The 18,631-nt window shown below is 40.2% G+C and overlaps 2 protein-coding genes and 1 long non-coding RNA gene across 3 annotated transcripts; 1 reads left to right on the top strand and 2 right to left on the bottom strand.

The window, feature by feature from the left end:
* Positions 1-10,665: 10,665 nt before the first annotated feature.
* LOC117579609 lies at positions 10,666-11,552 on the top strand. The gene is made up of 2 exons (XM_034265543.1): positions 10,666-11,416; positions 11,486-11,552. Exons 1-2 carry the CDS (start codon positions 11,123-11,125, stop codon positions 11,525-11,527), a joined length of 336 nt encoding a protein of 111 aa, XP_034121434.1. The 5' UTR covers positions 10,666-11,122; the 3' UTR covers positions 11,528-11,552.
* A 3,286-nt stretch (positions 11,553-14,838) lies between these two features.
* On the bottom strand, positions 14,839-16,229 carry LOC117579612. Its single transcript, XM_034265547.1, has 4 exons — positions 15,755-16,229; positions 15,148-15,689; positions 15,028-15,088; positions 14,839-14,966 (listed from the first exon to the last, which is right to left on the bottom strand). The coding sequence occupies exons 1-4, from the start codon at positions 16,206-16,208 to the stop codon at positions 14,890-14,892; spliced, it is 1,134 nt and encodes a 377-aa protein (XP_034121438.1). The 5' UTR covers positions 16,209-16,229; the 3' UTR covers positions 14,839-14,889.
* A 1,711-nt stretch (positions 16,230-17,940) lies between these two features.
* Positions 17,941-18,421, bottom strand: LOC117579770. Its single transcript, XR_004573518.1, has 2 exons — positions 18,057-18,421; positions 17,941-17,994 (listed from the first exon to the last, which is right to left on the bottom strand). It is a non-coding gene; the product is annotated as an uncharacterized LOC117579770 (long non-coding RNA).
* Between the last annotated feature and the right edge of the window lie 210 nt (positions 18,422-18,631).

The following is an 18,631-nucleotide window of genomic DNA, read 5'->3' as shown; positions in this document are numbered from 1 at the left end:
TTGGGTTTAATTTACGAGACAAGGTCGAGACATCGGCGCTGCATTTGAAGAACATTTCAGGACATTGCAAAACAATTAGCAGTCAAAATTAAAAATCCAATCTGTCGGGCCCACCCGCTGGCAAGTCCCAAAATAAGGTCAAATATATGTAGGTGCTTGGGTTGAGACACAATAAAGTATGTCACAAATTCGTTGCGAGAAAGTGTCACATTAATTGCGGGAAGCTGGCTTTAATCAAAATAAAATTCAATTAACCGTATGAGAAATCCCTTTTTAATGGGTTCTCGCTGCTGCCAATGGTCCTACTATTTCTTTGGTTTATTAATTTACATTTGGCGTTGAACCATTCACATGAGTCAAATGATGGAAAACCCTGGATGATGCGCAGGCCAGGCAGTTTATTTATAAACTTATTCCAAGCGGTGGCCACTTGGCAGTCGGCCAGAATATAGCCTCATGAAGGCACATTCTGAATGAATGTGGGAACAACGTCGCCACACAAAGTGTGCATTGGAATTGGTCAGATTATAGAAATTATAAATAGTTTGCCAGTGCGAGAATGTGGCATCAACACAGTGGAGATCGCTTGGTGATCAAAATCTGGCATTAGAGAGAACAAGCCATAAAAGATCAGCAAATAATTAAATAAATTAAACTGAACTGAACACCCGAGAGAGAAGAGTTCACTAAACCAATAAATCTCGCCTAGTTCATTGTTATGGCGGAGCTCCATTAACCCATCTTTATGGCACAATCCCTGCAATAACAAATAAACCCAGGCACAGACAATAAAATACAATCGAAGGCGCAAATCTAAATGCAATTGATGCGATTTTTATGTGCCAACAGAGAGCAAAACTAATTGCTGTAATTGATTGGTGGAATTATTATAGGGGCACTTTTTTTTTTTGTGTGGGGTTCAGTGATGATAGCGCCAGTCGATGAACAGTCGCCGAGTGATTTGATAATTGTACAACTGGTTTCTGGGTTGCCAAAACAAAATACCTGGCCAAAAAGCAAACACTCGGGCTGCAGTCGCTCAGCTGCTGCAAGAAGTTGACATCCTTGGCATGTGGGCTTTAATTTCGATTTGCAGTCGCGACTCTTCGATTTTCGCCATCAGTTTTGAGAGTTGACCAAGCTGTGTGGCAAATTAAATATTGACAAATACTCGCAGCAGACAAACCGCCAATCGAAGTGCTCTTGGCTTATCGCGCTTTGAATTATGTATGATGTGGCACAGCTGATTGAAGGTTGCCAATTTTATTAACAGTTACTCTAATTGGTGTGGAAAAATCAGGACAATGAATGGGAGAGCTTAGAGTTGTAAGAGAAATAAATATTAATAAAATAAATAAGCTGTCTGTGGAGCTCAAATAAATATATTTAATTTATTCTGAGAACTGTGGAAACCAAATTAATTTTGCACAAAAGTTTTGCTACTTTGACTTTGACTGGCAGCCCTGACTTATCGATAGATTCGAATTATGTAAACAAAACTCGTCCAGCCCTGGAAGTGTTCTTCGGTTTATTGTGTTTGTTTTTCTATTTTTGTGATTTATAAAAAAAAGAATTTAAAATGAATTAAAGTAAATTATTTAAAAAGTAAATAAAGCTGAGAATATTTAGGAAGTTTGCGTGTGAGAGATGACTGTGAGTTGAGTTTGTGTGCAGGGTTGGATCTCTATACAAATGTAAATAGTATTTACATACACTTGAATGCTTTATCTGCCACAATTAAATTTCGTTCACTTTTGAATGGTAAACCTAAAACCCAAAACGATGTCTGGCCAGGAAAAATTGATTAAAAAGCCGTACAGTGTGCACACGCGGCTGACAAAGAGAGGGGCAAGCAAACACGTTTTTGGCAATATGTTGCCGGCACATTCTGATGGTGCCACGCCTCCGCTCTTTGTGCAAACAATTCACACCTACCCGATGATGCTTCGATGCAATATAAAATATTTCTATTTCAGATTTTTGCATAAAATGCAACGCTGCAAACGAACTGAAAAAAATAAGCAAACAACCCGCTAAAAATAACAAAAATCAAGCTATTGGTTCAAGCTTTAATTTGGACAGAAAGCGCTTTCTCCATGAATCTATCAATGCAAAAAATATCTAAAAATATATAAACCCCTTTAATGAGCTGCTGCACGAAACTCCAACCTGTTCTGCATTTATCCAGCTAAAAGTTAAAGCAAATTTTACTGCTCCAATAATTTATACAATTTTATAGAGTCTTCCCAACGCCGCAATTTAATTAAGAAATTTCAGCGACTACTGGGGCCCATTCCCCACCCCAGTGCCAGTAATCAAGCTCATAATTTGTCCATTTCGGACTAAAGTCCGTTGTCAGAGTCTCGGCAATCGCAAACAAAAGGAAACATAAGTTTCGCATTAAAACAACAAAAATATATAACCCAGAGTAGAGGCGGTGCCGACGTCGTTGTCGTGTAACCAAAAGTAGCCCCCAGACGTTGCGATGGGAGAGCTCTGGTCTGGTCTGGTCTGCGCTGAAGCGATCGTTGGATGAGTCATGCTCCACGTACTGCTGGCAGACGCTCCGCTCCAGACAACGGACAGTTGAAGGCACGATCCCAGCTTCAATGTGTGAAGTGTACATGGTAGCTTTTTGGGGGCACACAGACCGCCAGACAGGGCTCAGGGTCGTGGCTCCAAAAACTACCTGAACGATCGGAGACTGCATTGGCGCAGACTTTGCTAATCTCATATCTGACTTCAAATTGTTGGAACATTTAACTTTGTGGCGAACTTGAAGATTTGCCCCTGCCACAAATTGTTGTATGACTCATGGACTGCAGGTAGTTGTGCCGCCCAGTCGCGGTGCCTAGACAGAGTTCGAGTCATCTTTGTTTTTATGCATACCCTTTATGGCCAAGAAAATGCTCTTTATACATATTTTAAAATGTTCGCAGAAGCTCTGCTTCCAGGGTATTGCCAGTTTCGGTTCTGTGGCTGCTGTGAGCCACCCATCCGGTGGTCACTCTATTAGATTTTGCAGAGCGGCTTTTTCCAGGTAGATTTATTGTACAAACAGCGCTGAAATGGGCAAATAAGCAGCGAGAGACAGCGAGGTATTGGAAGAAAAAGTATTTATATTTGAGCTTATTTATGGGTTTGGGTTTGGGCTTCAGTTCCCGACTTGACCACTTGCCATAGCCGCCGATGACTCACACGATTCGATCTCTGCTCCACATGTGCGGAAATCGAACTCCTTTTTCAGCAGCATTTTATTATTGTTATTATTCTTGGCGCTGTTTTTTTTTCTCCCTCTCCCTCTCCCTCTCTTTTGTTGTGTTGCTCGCTCGTTTTTATGAAAAGTTGATTGATTTTATAGGCGCGATAAGTTTATTGCAGCCGATTGGTTTGCTCGTTTTCATGGTTCGTGTCGGTCCGTGTGTCCCCCCTCGCAGATGACTAATGTCGCCGGGTCGGCCGGCCTCTTTGGTAATGAATTTTCTTTGTTGTTTTTCCATGCGATCTCTTTGTTGTTGAAAAGATAGTTATAAACACTTTGAACTGGTCGTTGACACTTGGCTTGGAATGCTTTTGAGTGGCGGCAATAATGCTCAATAATGATTGGCAAATGGGGCAGAATTTGAGAGAATTTAATAATTAATTAAATATATTTAATATTTATGCTTGGACATACAACATTTTGCAAATATATTTTGCACCAAGAGTGGATTTGTAAACTAAATTAAATTAAAATTAAAATATTTGTTTCATAATTAAAATAAATATTTAAATAATTTAAACAAATATTTGCAACGATAAAAAAATAGTTTTATGGCTAAAATGCAAATAATTTACGTTTAAATTAAATATATTTTATTATTTCCTCTATAAATTATAAGTATTCAAATTTTTAGATTTTTATACATATTTTTTCAAACAATTTCATTTATTATATTTATTTGGAAAGTTTTTGTATTTGATTAAAATTAAAATATCAAATATTTTAGTTATGTGGAATATTTTGACACTTTTCTGCTTTTATTCTTGACTTTTATTGGCAAGATATCTGCCAATCTGGGATATTAGATCCTCACATAAATCACCCCTATCTCAGAGGCCAAGCTATCTACTTCCCATTGGTTTGTTGTGTGTCCTTTCGCCTGAAACCTCCTAAAACCTCCAAAAGACCTTGAATGTCAACGCCATTTTCCAATTTACGGACAGCAATGGTACGCTTGTGGCTTTTGTTTAATTAATTTAACAGGCAAATGGAAAATGGAGACCATAAATAAAGACCGCAACTAATTGCTGACACAGTTGGCTCGACAACAGACAGTGACAGCAACGGCAACCGCGACATGGGGGCCTTTGGCGTGGGCGCTGCCAAGCAGTCAAAGATCAGTAAGCAAACAGAAAAAAAAGACCTAGAAATTATCCACAAGAGGGAGAAACACCTGCGCCATGCCAATGGAGGGAGAGCACGTGCTTTTGCTCTAGACACAAAACAAATTTAATTTCATTGGAAATATGGAAACAAATTTCCATTATCTTCGCAGAGATACATGAAGAAGCTCTTGAAATATTCCCTGAAGCTGCAGTTACAGTGGAAGCTGCTGCTGCTCCTGTCTTCCAGTTAACCAGAGACGACAGTTGGCACGAGCCATAAATAATACCGGGACAGGGGCGAATCAGCTGAATCATCCAAGAAACCAACCATCATGATCAGCAGCCACCTTCAACAGCAATTACAATGTCTGTGTCTGTGGCAGAAGCTCTTCTGTCCGTCCCCCAGAGGTAACGCCCACTTTGGGCACCTCCAAACTCGTGGGCAGGCCTAGACATACATTATGTATGTACAGCAATGGCCCAAGGGCCACGGGCAGGCACGAGCCCAAAACATTTCAAGAGGCGAGAGTATTTTGTTTCTCTTGCTTCGCTTTTTTTAATTAAAAGAGAAGAGAGCTTCAACTGTCCGACAAACCCAAAACAAAATAAATTACTTTTACTCTGCAGAGGTAAAAGCTTCTTTTTTTTGTACTCTCCAACTCTTTTCACAATCGAACAAGTCATGGTCCAAGCTGCTCTCTGATTCCTCTGTCTTTGGACAGATGGGTTTGGGTTTGTCTCTACTCTGTAGCGTGGATCTCATGTAACTGTTACAAGAAAGTTAACAAAAATCAAAGTGGCAAATAAGTAAATTTAAGAGGCAACCTTTTACAGGCAAACTTTTGTTGGAAATACATTTTTTTGGAACAATATTTTGTAATTTTTGTAACAGAAGTTGAACAAATAATTGAGTTTTTCTTTTTAAAATCGAAATCTATGAAGCAAATAATTATTTTCTATGAACGAAAATGCATTTCAAAAATTTGAATTATTTTTGTGAGAATAAAAACCACTAAAAATTATTATTATTTTTTTTTTTCTCATTAATTTCAATTATTTTTCAATTACAAAAGCTCTTCTTGTATGTAAATTATAATCCTCACGTTCCCTGAACTCCAGCAGATATAAACAATTCAAAAACCCTGACGAGCAGATGTTTAAATACTTCTAAAAATATCCTTTTCCTTTATGATTTTATGGAGTCTAATTGTAAAAACAAAGAAAGTTTCACTGTTTGAAAAGAGTAACCAGCAAACGCTTTGAGTCGCATTTTGCTCTCTTGTCTGCTCTTGTCTGGGTTTGGCAGCCCCAACTGGGCGTATGCCCCAAGAAGGTGCCCCACGAGAGGCACCAGCCATAAACACAGCAAGAGCAGCGAACGAAGTACAACTGTGCCACAAATGTTTTGGGCGTCGTCATCATCGTCATCATCATCACTGGGATCAGGCATCGTAGAGTGGCTGCTGCTGGCTTGAGTGGGTCTGGGGCCTTCTGGCTGTGCGCCTGCGCAAAAGCCTGGCACGTGCGCAGCAACCAAAGCCAAAGACAGAGTCAGCGACTCAGAGCCAACTCCCCAGCTTCATTTCGTTTGGTTTGGTTTGGTTTGGTTTGGTTTCGTTTCATTTCTGGTTTTTTTGAAAAATGACATACAATGGGCTTGGGTTGAGTGCTCCGCACGGCTCAGATTGGTTTGGGCTTTGGGTTGGGTTGCGTTTTGGGGGCATTTGTGCTGGAAAATCAACTTGTTTGTGTTTCTGTGTGTGTTGGAGTCTCAGGTGTTGGTTGCCTGCCACCGTTTGATGACTCTGTTTCGACTCGGTCTCTGTTTTTCTTCTTTTTTTTTTGGGGCCATGCCACTGATTAATTTACGACGCTGGGTCAAACGCAGATGCTGCACAAAGGGTTTAGCTTGTCGCTAATCGGTCAAGGTTTTACCCCCATTGTCTAGCCCAAAAACGAAGTGAAGCCATAAAAAAAAAGCAACTCCCCGACTGCCAATCAAAATGTTCAGCCCGATGCCTGCGGCAAGATTAAGCAGAAGAAAACTTCTGACTGGAGAGTCATGGAAAATTAAAGATTTACGCCACAAATCAGAGATCTCTACAGCCAACACCTGCAACTGTAACTGACTCTGACTCTGGTTAGAAAATTGTGTCTTAATCAAAGCATTAAACCCTTTTGGCACGCTCGCCAATTGGTAGGAACCCAAGCGAAGTTCCTAATGAGATCCGGACAGTAATCAACTGCAATTGCTTATGAAAGTAATGAGACATATAATGAGGCTCATCTTTGGGTATCTGTAATTGATTGGGCTGCCTGGAAAGGCAAATGAACCTGCAGTTAGCAGTCCAGTTCAATCTCTGCAGCTGCTTTATTGTCCCAAACCCAACACTCCAGTGGGAAAGAGTATTAAGCCAGATTATTTGGCTACCCGTGTTGAACATATTGTGGTCCGTCTCCCCATCCTCCCAGCCGACACAATTTATGACCCTTGGAACAGTTTTCAGACACGACGACAGGCAACCATAGACAGAGTCCCCACCGATCCAGAGAGAGTCAGAACCCAGGGCTTGGGCATGACGAGGCCTGAACACGCATAGAGGGAGCTACGCTGCCAGGAGGAACTGGTTACCGGGGACTGGTTACTGGTTACTCGGGAGCCTAGGGAAGTGCTACCCGTCTTACACAGATACACACGGGATACGACTCTCCCGATCTCAGTGCCACAGTCTCCGTCTTCAGTCTCCAGCTCCGTCTACGGCTTGTCAACCACACCTCACCCCACGCCGTACCCACCAGAGAGCAGGGAGGCTGGCGTAACCCATAATTTTAACACCAATAACAAAAAATAAAAATAAAATAGAAAGAGCGAGAGCGAGAGAAACAGCAACACGGCGGGCAAGGTAGATTGCAGGTGTGCATCAGGTCCAAGTCGCAGTAGCTGCGACTTCGTATCGAGATCTCTTACAGATACAGTCGCAGTCTGCATCATAAATTAACGTTTTCAAATTGTGTCTGAACCGAAAACGAAGAAAACCAGTTCTAGCCCAAAGATTATAATAAAGGCTTTTCTCGATTATTACCCACTCGCAAAGTGCATTAGAATCTTAGACATCTCGGAGGGAGTGTGTGAGAACTTAGACTCAAAGTAAATGTAATTCTTATTTACTAGACAACGGACAAAGGGAAGTTGATTGTTAATTTTTTGGGTGTAATAAGTACAGGAAGAAAACAATTGATGGTACTGAAAAAGGGAAGGGAAAAGGTACAGTAACCAGGAACACAAATAATATTTAGTTGAATTTTTCAACTATTTTGCCAAGAGGTTTCCTTGCGCACTAAAACTTCATTTATTTGCATTTATTTTAGCAGTTTTTGGCACACTTTTTGACTCAAAAATACTGACTCCACACTCCTGACCTGATTCATTGTGGGAACAACTCATTTCACATTGACCCAATTTTTTTCTGTTGCAACACTTTAAACTGTAAAATTCTGACAGTTCGGTTAGCTGATTTATAATAAGCAAACAAAAAATAAAAACACACCAAAACGGAGTCATACGCCAGGGCGGACAGTCAGTAAGATTAATTATCGCATTAATTAACTGAGCTGAAAAAACGAAAGTTTTTGCCCATATAAAATTACTCACGAACAGGAAGAGAACGCAGGAAATGTGACGAAATGAAAGTGTTTAAAAATGTGAACTTACATTTCACGAAATTTAAGGTGTTAGCTGAGTTGTAGTGTGCTTTATAAATATATTAAAGAACATAAATTCCTTTCAAAGCCTTTTATGTCCTTTTATAATTATTTTCCAACTATTTTAATTGGAAACTTTTGCCTAAAACAAAACCTATTTCCAATGACTTTTTGAGCCAAAAATACAAAGAATCTTTGTTCAACTTTAATCATGTATCGCCACCGGCCACATGGAACAACATTTGTGGGGGTCATTGGGTTTGTCAGGCAGTTGCCTTTGGCCTTTGTGGCGACAAACAAAACAAATATTTCGAAATTGCAAAAAAAAGGAATCAAAGTATAAATTCCAGCCGCTGGACTGACTCACTGGACAACTATGCGAGGCAATTTCCTTTCTGGTAATCCGTTCCAGGACATCGTAAAACATTCGCAGAGGCCATGTCAGCAGATACATCAATTGGACTTTATGGTCCTGGAACTACTTTAAGGAATAGGACACAGACGCAGACACAGGCCGACAATTAAAAGTTAATGGTCAGGCGACACGGTTGATCAGCAAAGGAAAATTGCATGGCAGGGCAGCACAATGCCCTTGCCAATGCCCGTCGGGGCCCCAAATATTAATCATGTGAGCACTTAATTTGACACTTGGCAATAATGGAAAGCACTGGCTACCGTTTCTGGTTTTTTTTGTTTTTTTTTTGTTGTTTTGGGTGGGGTAGGAGAGCTGGAAGAGGCCCGGCACTAATCACCAACTTCAGAGTGGCCTGTCTGTGACCGTGTCTTATTCTCTTCGCTGGCAGCAACCTGCCACCTGCCTTACGCAATTAACAGACAGATCTCGTCGACACACAACCCACACACACACACACGGCCAACGCACGACACGACAAAAGGTTCGTTTCCCGCTCTCCCACTCTACCGCTCTCTCTCACGCTCTCACTCTGTCGTGTAATTACTCAATGCCCCGCCGAACTGGTTCTCTTGCGAGTATGTTCTGCTGCGTGTGTAAGTCAAGTAGCCGAGGCTCAGCCAGATTACAGAAGACAAAAACGAACAACGACAGGCCATAGGCATAAATAAATCACACAAAGATATTGTGCAAAGCCAGATACCCTTAAGCGTGCTATTTATGTACAAAAATATGTATAATATCACATACATAGGACTTGGCTTTTTAAATATTTTTCAACTAAAACATTGACTTGGAATATTACAGATTGTAAACCCTTTTTAAACCCTCCTTGAGGAAAGTGTACTCCAAAACCGTCGAAAAGACTGTCTGTCAGAGGGTGGGGTTGAGGGTTTACGATAAATATTTATGTGTCATTAGTTGGGATGCCCGTGCAGTAATCAGGTGGAAAGACGGCATTGAGATGCCTTTGCCTCGCTATTACTACTGCACTTCGAAAGGTAATTTATTACAAAAGAAGTGGAAGAAGAACGGGCCCCAAGACGCGGACCCTAACAAAGCTAAAATAAGTTGTCCCAGCCCGGGGGATGCGTGCAATTAAATTGTGTATAAAAAAACGAAATGAAATCAAGTTAAATCGTTAAACATATCCATCCGAGTGCCAGAGAAATATTTAGAATATGAAAAATAAAAGTAATGTAATTCTGCATATAGAAATTCTGATTTATTCTCAGCTAGAATATGACTCTGGAACAGGCTGAAGGGATCACAAAGTTGCTTAGTCTTACTTGCCACCTGCTGCGACCAACGGATTGGCTGCCCTAGAAAACATATGCCAAAACTCGATAACCTCTAAAAGATGCCTAATGGCATTCCTGTTCCCTCAAGTGGCCATTGGTGTGGCACGGACCAACATCGCACCAGACGCGCATCTCATGTGTCACATGCCTAGACCGAGAGAGAATGAGAGAGGGAGAGAGGGAGAGTGTGAGAGGATGACACATGCCAGCGGATTGCACAGTGCGCTCGCTTAGGGCGGCAGATTAACTTAACTGTGCATAAAATGCACGAAAATAACGAACACCCCAGAATACAAACAAAAAAAAAAAAAAACCAAGGGAAAACAGAACCGCTGGAATTCTGTGGCTCTCTGGTGAAAAATTCTCAAGTACCGAATATGCCTGCTGGAGTGGCTGGCTGTCATTTGCTGGATTCTTGGCAGGAATGTGTAAAAAGTCATGCATAAAATTAGTTTCAACTTGGGTGACGATTCCTGCTGTTTCCCCCCGTCCTAATTTATTTTCCACAACTGAATTTTAAACACTTGGGCAACACGTGCGTTCTTGGAATATTTTCCTTCAGTTAAAAAACCATAAAACTATTCCAAATGTTGATGGCATATGACAGGCTCAAGTGGGTGAAATGGGACTCATGAAATTTAACACGGAAATATTAAGAACAAAAATTAAAATAATATTAAGATAAGAATTCAAAGAGTATATTTAATTGTTAAATATTTAATCAACAATTTATTTTCTTTATTTGCACTTACCGCCATGAGCTGCTCTCCACATTTTTACAGCTATGTTTTTGCTAATAAGCTCTGCTCTCTCTCTGCTCTTAATATCATATTCATCGCATGGAACTGCATTGCTACAAAATAAGAGAGAGAGCGAGCGAGCTTGACGCTCGTTGAGTCTCTCTTTGCAGAACTCTCTCTTCTCGCTGGAAACCGCACGGGTGGCAAAGCACAAAGTTTAGTTCGGGCTGCGCTCTCTTCTGGAAAGTCGTGCGTTTATTGCGTCGTCCTGGAAAAAAGGGAAGTTCAACGTAGCATTATCGATTTGCCTTTGCATGTGCTCGAGATGGTGTTCCAGTTGCTTAATCACAGCGACAAATTGCATTTGGCCCAATCTGATCGTGTGCTTGCCGAGGCATATGCCTCTCACACTCGACGTATATACAAACGAATGCATTTATCGTACGAAAACGAACGTCGTATCCCATGGGCAGACGTTTTGGCCATATGTGGCGCCAGTGTGGTCGAAATAGTCAACAGGCATGCTCTGGCCGATTATCAACTGAAAATCATAGAGCTGCATTGTCCCAATCTTCAAGTCGTGAACTTTGAGATAAAGGATGCAAATTGCGCTGGCCTCAAGTCGCTGCTTGAAAGCCTCAAAGAGCAGACAACCGTTAGGCTGCGGATTGGCGTCAGAGCCACACCAAAATCTACAACATGTTGTAGAAATGCTCAGGGGCTGCAAGAAGCTCCGTTTCCTTGTCATAGAGCTCAAAAATTTGCAGATCACTAAGGAACTTCTAGCCACCATAACGGGCATTTTGAAGGAAAATGGTGTGACACCGGACAAGCCTTTGCAGTTCAAAGTGAACGTCCAGAAGAAAGTGAAGAATGTCAAGCTCAAACATCTGGTGAGTATTTCGCGAATACTTTTTGGGACGCACTTAAACACTATTTTATTTTATTCCAACTATTTGCAGATGGCTGAGACCCCAAATGCAGTTAATCAAATTAACAATTAATAACTAAAAACTAATTATTTTCCACTTGTATTTCATTTATTTAACCATAAACATTTGAGCTGCAATAAATATTATATGCATTATTCGAAACTATTTTCTATGTCTAAAACCCCAAGATGTGTTCATGTTGTCAATGTCTACATAAAGACAGAACCAGCCTGACTTGAACACTCAAAAGAAACTGACTACCCCGTCTACATGCCAAATGGCCGGAAGCTAGCCAAGCCAAGACAATGCTCGGAGTTCACACAAAACAAAATCTTGAACCCCCCTCGCAGCTATCGATATTTGTACAATTTGTTAAGCAATTTCATTCTCACACATTTGCTGATTTTTCCACATTTTCTTAAACAAACAATACGAAAAAAAAGTTCTGCTAGGTGCGGCGGAGTGGATCGCTTCTTGAAGAACTGCTTCGATATGGTGGGGAACCCTCCCACGCAGAAGTGCTCAGAATGGCGTGAAAACGCTTGTACTTTGGTGGGTAAGTTCTCTTAACATTTAACAATCGACTGCACAACGGGCCAGGGTACACAGAGTTAAAGAAAAAGGTAAGAAAGACACTTCAAACAAATTAATTTGCTCATTGTCATGGCTGAATGATTCAAGGTTCTTTATTTATGTTCTGTCTTCTTTTTTTTGGGTGTGCTTAACCGCAGAGTTTTTGACTTTGTGCAAAAGATGGATATAAAATGAGAATTTTTGATGTCTTTAACGCTCTCCCCATGGGCTCCTTCTGTGTGTCTTCTTTCGTCTTGCTCGATTGCACCACTGGGTTAGGCTTCAGTGGTCAACCAACTTGAGGGCAACTTGTACTTTGGTCACCATTTAGATCACTTAATAGTTGATGTCTGCTCTGGTGCAGTGCGTGGGAATTTTTATAGAGTTCTTCACTGTCTTGTTTATTAATTAAAAAACTCACTCGTTCGTAACTAAAAAATCATTATGCACAAAATCGAAATTGGTGAGCATTAATTTTTGAGATTTTAATGATGTTCTTACAGTAAAAGCAGAATACAGAATAAATATTGATCGAGAGATCCTTTAGTATCATTCAAATTTCGGGCTTTGTTTGTCATGTAGGGCAAACCGCAAGGGATGTACAAGTACTCTACTCGATTTAGGCCAACTTTCCCTTTTTTTCGGTGTTGTTAATCGCACGACCGCAGAATGCATGAAATGCATGGATGGCACTCCCTTTTGGTATTCGGAAAGGAACGCTTCTAGGGATCATTAAGCAATACATAATCCAATTAGCACACAGATTGTATGTGTATGTGTATGTGTATGTGTTTGTGTGTGGATCCTCCACCTGTTAGGGGCACACAAAACAAAAAAGGGATGTGGAGGATTTTTCATATTTTTGTTGAGCCAAACGAACCAGAAACATTTTCGATGGCATCGATGAACCTGCTAAGAACTTATACAAACAAGTGATCACGATCTGTGTCCATTGTGCAGTAGGACGGGACAGGGGAAGATCAACAACATTTTACTTTTACTCTCAATTGTTGTTGCTGATTGATGCCAAGGCAGCAAAAAAAAAAGAGGACGACGGACCTTTTCTGATATCTGATCTGATCTTTTTTCGTGGATGAAAGAAAATGCCAATTTTACTTAGAAAATGACACGCAAATGGCAAAAGATAAAAACAACAGCAACAACAAAAATCACTGAACATAAGGGAATGAGAAAAAGGTTTCGTTTCCCTCGACTGGGGATAATCCCCTCTCATCAATATGTCTGCAATTAAGTTGGGCACGAATTCGTTATTAGGGGTCAGGGCAATTGATAGCAATGCTCGGTGATCGTTGCACGGATCCTTCGCATAAAAATTGCGTGAGGCACAAAAGCAAATCTCGGGCACGATCATTACATGGTCCAGGATAACCTGTCCCCGAATCTGTGTGTGAGTGTGTCGAGGGGCGTTGCAACCTATGCAGATTTGTGTGGAGTTGGAGTGATCTCCATTTGTTTACACTGAACAAAAATGCGAAACGATCATCCAAACGATCTGCAGCTGCTGTCGAAACGCATTAGGTTATTCAATTCAATATTCGCAAAGTGTAAGCCTGCATAGATTCTGATACGTCTGATACAGTACACATCAACGATCGTGTGGAGCGCTGAAGGGCGTACCCTGGCTTAAATCCTTAGCTGTCATTGTCATTGTCAGAGGACGGAGCCTGACAGTTGCACGATTGTAATTGGCAGTAGGCGCGAAAGCAGAACGCATGCAAAATAGAGGCGTGTGAAAATGATATACCCCCTGACGATCGGCTATGATAACCCTTTCCTTCAGACGCACCCACTCTATCGAACGTGAGAAATTCATGGGGGCCTTTTGCCAAAGTGAATCGGGGTTGCGTCTAGCTCTAGGGTGATCAATGCTGCGTAAAATTGGATTAGTTCGGGCTCGCACACATACACAGGTTGCCCAAGTGGGGCCAGCAATTGGCATAATTGACTGGTCGGTCGCCCTGGCTGTCTATCTGTCCGTCTGTATAACTTTTCGGTTAACATATTGTGTTACTTTTCATCATTAATAACAATCACAAGAGACCAGAAACAAATGTGGTGCCCACAAGCCGCTCGGGAGTGACACTGAGCTTGTACCGCGAGGAGGCGACACTCTGGATGCTAAATTTCAAGCGGAATGGGGCAGCTGGCCAAGACGGCCAGGAAAATCCTTAGATTTGTTAATCGATTTAAGAAGTGAAATGTTCCAGTAAAACACTGATTTCATTTCGACACATCTCTGTGTAAACATCCAATTAATTAATTAATTCAAAAATTGTATACCAATAGGTAGATATTTTGTGCACAATAAGAGACAATAAGAGAACGCAGCAACCGCAAAGTCCCGTTGGTTGTTGCTTCTGCTTCTCGAAAGTGTTTAGCATTTTGCTGAGAGCATAGCTAGAGAGCGAGCGAGAGTGCAGCTTTGTTGTTGTTGTTGCTGCTGAGAGAGCAATAGAACAAAGGATAGAAGGAGAATTGCGAGAAGGTTTATTTTTGCATGCGAGAGAGAAGTGAAGCTAGCAAATGAAGAGAACAGAAAATCGGATGCAAAATATTTTAATAGTAAATAATATGAATATAAAATGTAAATAATAATACTTAACAAATGTTTATGAGATTAGTAACAACTATATTAAGTATGAATATTCCGTATCTACATTTGAAGATCTGTTTTATATTTATTATGAATATTTAATCAGCTTTTATAATTTGTAATCTATATTTCGATGGATTTCCATTTAGAAAATATTAATTAAAATCAAAAGCCTATGCATTCAAATGGGTTTTGTATGATTTTCTTCAAGTAGAAAAATATTTCTAAAAACTTATTGCGTTATAATTTAACCATTGACATACTTCAAAATGGACCGCTCAAGTGGATATGCAGCTCGTAGATTTGTTACACGGGTTCTTCGTACTGAGAAGTTAATTAATGTTTGTATAAATATTTTAATAATGATAACTCGCAATTCGCTTACTCTTATCAGTTACATTCACTTCTATTAGTTTCCGCATTTGCGATTGTGTGTATTTTTGCATCTATAATAAAAAATTGTTTTAAAATATTGAAAATTATCATTTCCGATCAATAAACATACCAATAATCGCATCCCATCTTCCGAATTACGTTCATTAACTTCCCAAACAAGACGCCTTTGTTCGTTGAAACCATTTTCCCTCAAAATGTTATCAAAGGAATTCAGAGAATCGGAAAACACAGTGTTAATTACGGAAAGTTTTGTATGAATCAACTGCAACTTTTTACATTTGCTGATAATTTCAAGTAAATCTTTTGGAAGATAACTGATTGAGTATAGATATAAACGCTCCAGGGTATTGGCGTATTTTGAAACAATTTGAACGATATTGAGAGTTTCTGTGCTCGCAAATTTTAACGATTTGAGCTTTGGACATGTTGGCATTACCGACAGACTAATTCTGCAATGCACTAACTCAAGTTCTTCCAATTCCGGTAATAAAAAATCTAGTTTCTGGCACAATGAAACGCTATTGTACATAACCACCAAGCTGCGAAGTTTTTTTAAGTGTGAGGCTATTTCAAAAATATTTAATAAATTTTTTCTCTCAGGCCAAATGAGGTACAGTTTTTCCAAGTTTTTCAATCTTCGAATGTGTTGTGCTGAAAGCAGTATAAACCAATATATTCAAAAAATAGATTCATTTTGATTAATTTTAAGTCCATACCCTGTCCATTCCTTATGTGAAATACTTTCAACTCCTTACAATCTGTATTAATGCATTCGATTATATGATTACACCTAAATTTATTAAAATATTCAATTTTTCTTAGGCTTTTAATGCCTATAAATGCCTTGAACTCCTTCAAATGATCAGTTGGAATCTCCGAACTGGTAGATTTCAAGTTGGTGCAGTGCTTTAATATTAGCTCCACAATTGGCTTCTCGAATGTGTTTTCAGTCGTTTTCATGTGGACCACACTCGCTCCGCAAAGCGGCAGAAAAACTCTCAATATATCATTTGTAAAAACATAGCAGTCCAAATGTGTACAAAACAATTTACTATGGTAGGAAAATGCCTGGCCAAGGATTTCGTTGACTTGAGCCAGTTGAAGTTTATCTTTTAAACTCAAACATCCATAAATCTTATCTAGAATCTCAATCGGTAAATTGGAAAGCATTTTAATAGCGACACTTAAACCGGAAACGGAAACAGCACAGATGTATGTAAATAATTATCAGAGATGGTAATATGCAGAGTCCCTCGATATATTGTACAGATTAATTATGTATGTCTATCGATGTTTACCGAGGTTTTTATACCCGGTACTCGAAGAGTAAATAGGGTATATTGTATTTGTGGGGAATAACGGTTGTATGTAACGCACAGAAGGAAGCGTTTCCGACCCCATAAAGTATATATATTCTTGATCAGCATCAACAGCCGAGTCGATTGAGCCATATCTGTATGTCCGTCCGTCTGTCCTGATGAGCGCCTAGTACTCAGAGACTATAAGAGTTAGAGCCACCAAATTTTGCATCCAGACTTCTGTACGCTCACACTGTTACAAGTGTATTTAAAAAGGCGGCGGGGCTCATGTCTTCCGCCTCCGCAAAAGGGCGAAAACCTCCCAAATCTACAATTGGGAAGATAAAAGAAAACTAAAAACGCCATTCCGTAGGAAATGACCATATCTATCAGACACCAAATTGGGATCCGATTGGTTCATTATTATAGCCACAATGAAGCAATTAATTTTCAGTGGCTAAACATTCACACTCTGCTTCTTCATTGTGGGGTTCTAGGGAAGGGGGGCGAGCTAAAGGAGCGTGTTGGCGTGAGATGTTATGTAGATGTTGATAAAATATGTAGAAAAAATGTAAAATGTACAATTTGAAAAAAACCCGTTAAGGTACAGATGATCTACTGAGTACCGGGTATAAAAGTTTTGATGCGTAAGAAGCGTTGCACACGTCCCTTCTCGTTTTTGTAGGTATTGTATTTTATTTTGATGCTGCAAAATAGAAACCCGCAACCCGTTGAACATTGTGAATCTGCCGCTGAAGCAGCTGAGCTCAATATATAAATTTATTGTGGACACGAAAGATAAACAAAGTCTGGCACAAACTCATCCAGTACTTCGTGAGGCATATATTTCAGTAATGCCAATCAAACATTTGCCCCAACTGCAGAATTTATTCATCAAGAATGACTGCGCGGTGAACCTGTGCGAACTGTGCTCGCAATTCTGAGCTTACAGCAGTGCAAATGGAGTTTGTTTTCAAATGTAGATATTCCCCTAGCAAAATGGGAGCCGCTGTGCCCCAAGCTGAAGCTTCTGAGCATCGGTATCGAAGATTTTCGAACCGAAATGCCGTACTTGCCGAGTCTGGAAACACTGCACGTTACATTCAGCCCCGATATGGAATTATGCGAGCTATTTGGCAGATCGATTTCGGACTATGCCAAGAGATGCCAGCGATGAGATAACCAAGACCATCGGACAACTAAAATCACTAAAAAGTCTGATCTGCTCCGATATGAATAATACATATTTGCAATTCATCAAGTTGGATCAACTGCAGATGGTGATCCTCCAGTCATCCAATAACGTAACCAACTCCGGAATCCTACGCATGCTCCGTGGCTGCAAGAACCTCCGATCGCTCGATGTCTCTGGCTGTAGGAGAGTCAACAAGAATGTTGTGGCTCCACTCTTAAAGATTCTAAAGCAGCAGCTTTGACGTTCAGCCGGATGATCCACTGGTTCTGAATGTTCGCTTTATGTCTTTCGGATCCGAATAACAATTTATTGCTCATCCAGAAAAGCAATATTATTATATGTGAGCGTCCCTATGTCCGGTGAAATGGACTTTTTAAGACTGATTGACTAACGAATGAACAAATGATGATTCGGTTTAATTTAATAAAATATGTTTATTCAAACGATTTCCCATTAAGGCAGTCTGCAATTAAAAATAATCATAATTTAAGATACTTTTAGCAATAATTAGACACAAGTACATACTTGTTATTTAGTTGTTTAAGCTCTCAATCGTTATTGTTGGTAGCTGGTTGAAGTGTTATTTCAATGCCATTATTAAAGGGGTCTGGAGACACATGGCAACGGTGTAAAAATACAGCCAGCAGCGTAGGATGCGACTCCGCCAACGTTAATTGATCCGCCAGACATAGTCTACCAAAGATAACGTTTAAAGTTTCAAATGGCAATTGGAGTAAATTTGTGACGTCCATTTTGCTTGCACAAGCTTACGATGGGAATCAAAATTCGGACTATCGACTGGTGTGACCAGAATGTTTATAGGTCAAGGTAACAAATCCATGTCTCACTTTTTCAATACAACATTTTGCAGCTTGTGTCAAGTTTTTAAATGTGATTTTGGAACACATAATTCAATGAAATATTGTTGCAGTGTAAACGAAAGAAAGAACTCAAGCAGCGTCAAAAACAGAGGCTCAGGCAAAATGGAATCTGTAACGTTGCAAAACGACGGTAGAAGGCGGCTGTAGTGGGGGGGGGGGGCAGTAAACTCTGGAGCGATCATGCAGATGAAGAGAAAATGACGAAGGTAAGCAAAGAAT

This window comes from Drosophila guanche, unplaced genomic scaffold, assembly GCF_900245975.1.
Source record: "Drosophila guanche unplaced genomic scaffold, DGUA_6, whole genome shotgun sequence".
Classification (NCBI taxonomy): domain Eukaryota; kingdom Metazoa; phylum Arthropoda; class Insecta; order Diptera; family Drosophilidae; genus Drosophila; species Drosophila guanche.
This window is presented reverse-complemented; position numbering and strand designations above follow the sequence as displayed.

What these genes read in the sequence shown, in the direction of transcription:
- LOC117579609 (XM_034265543.1), top strand. Translation starts at nt 11,123, where the DNA reads ATGCAAATTGCGCTGGCCTCAAGTCGCTGCTTGAAAGCCTCAAAGAGC. An exon ending in ATGTCAAGCTCAAACATCTG is followed by an intron (nt 11,417 to 11,485) that starts GTGAGTATTTCG and finishes AACTATTTGCAG; the next exon opens with ATGGCTGAGACCCCAAATGC.
- LOC117579612 (XM_034265547.1), bottom strand. Translation starts at nt 16,208, where the DNA reads ATGCTTTCCAATTTACCGATTGAGATTCTAGATAAGATTTATGGATGT. An exon ending in AAGATGGGATGCGATTATTG is followed by an intron (nt 15,089 to 15,147) that starts GTATGTTTATTG and finishes TTTTTATTATAG; the next exon opens with ATGCAAAAATACACACAATC. An exon ending in AGTGAATGTAACTGATAAGA is followed by an intron (nt 14,967 to 15,027) that starts GTAAGCGAATTG and finishes TTAACTTCTCAG; the next exon opens with TACGAAGAACCCGTGTAACA.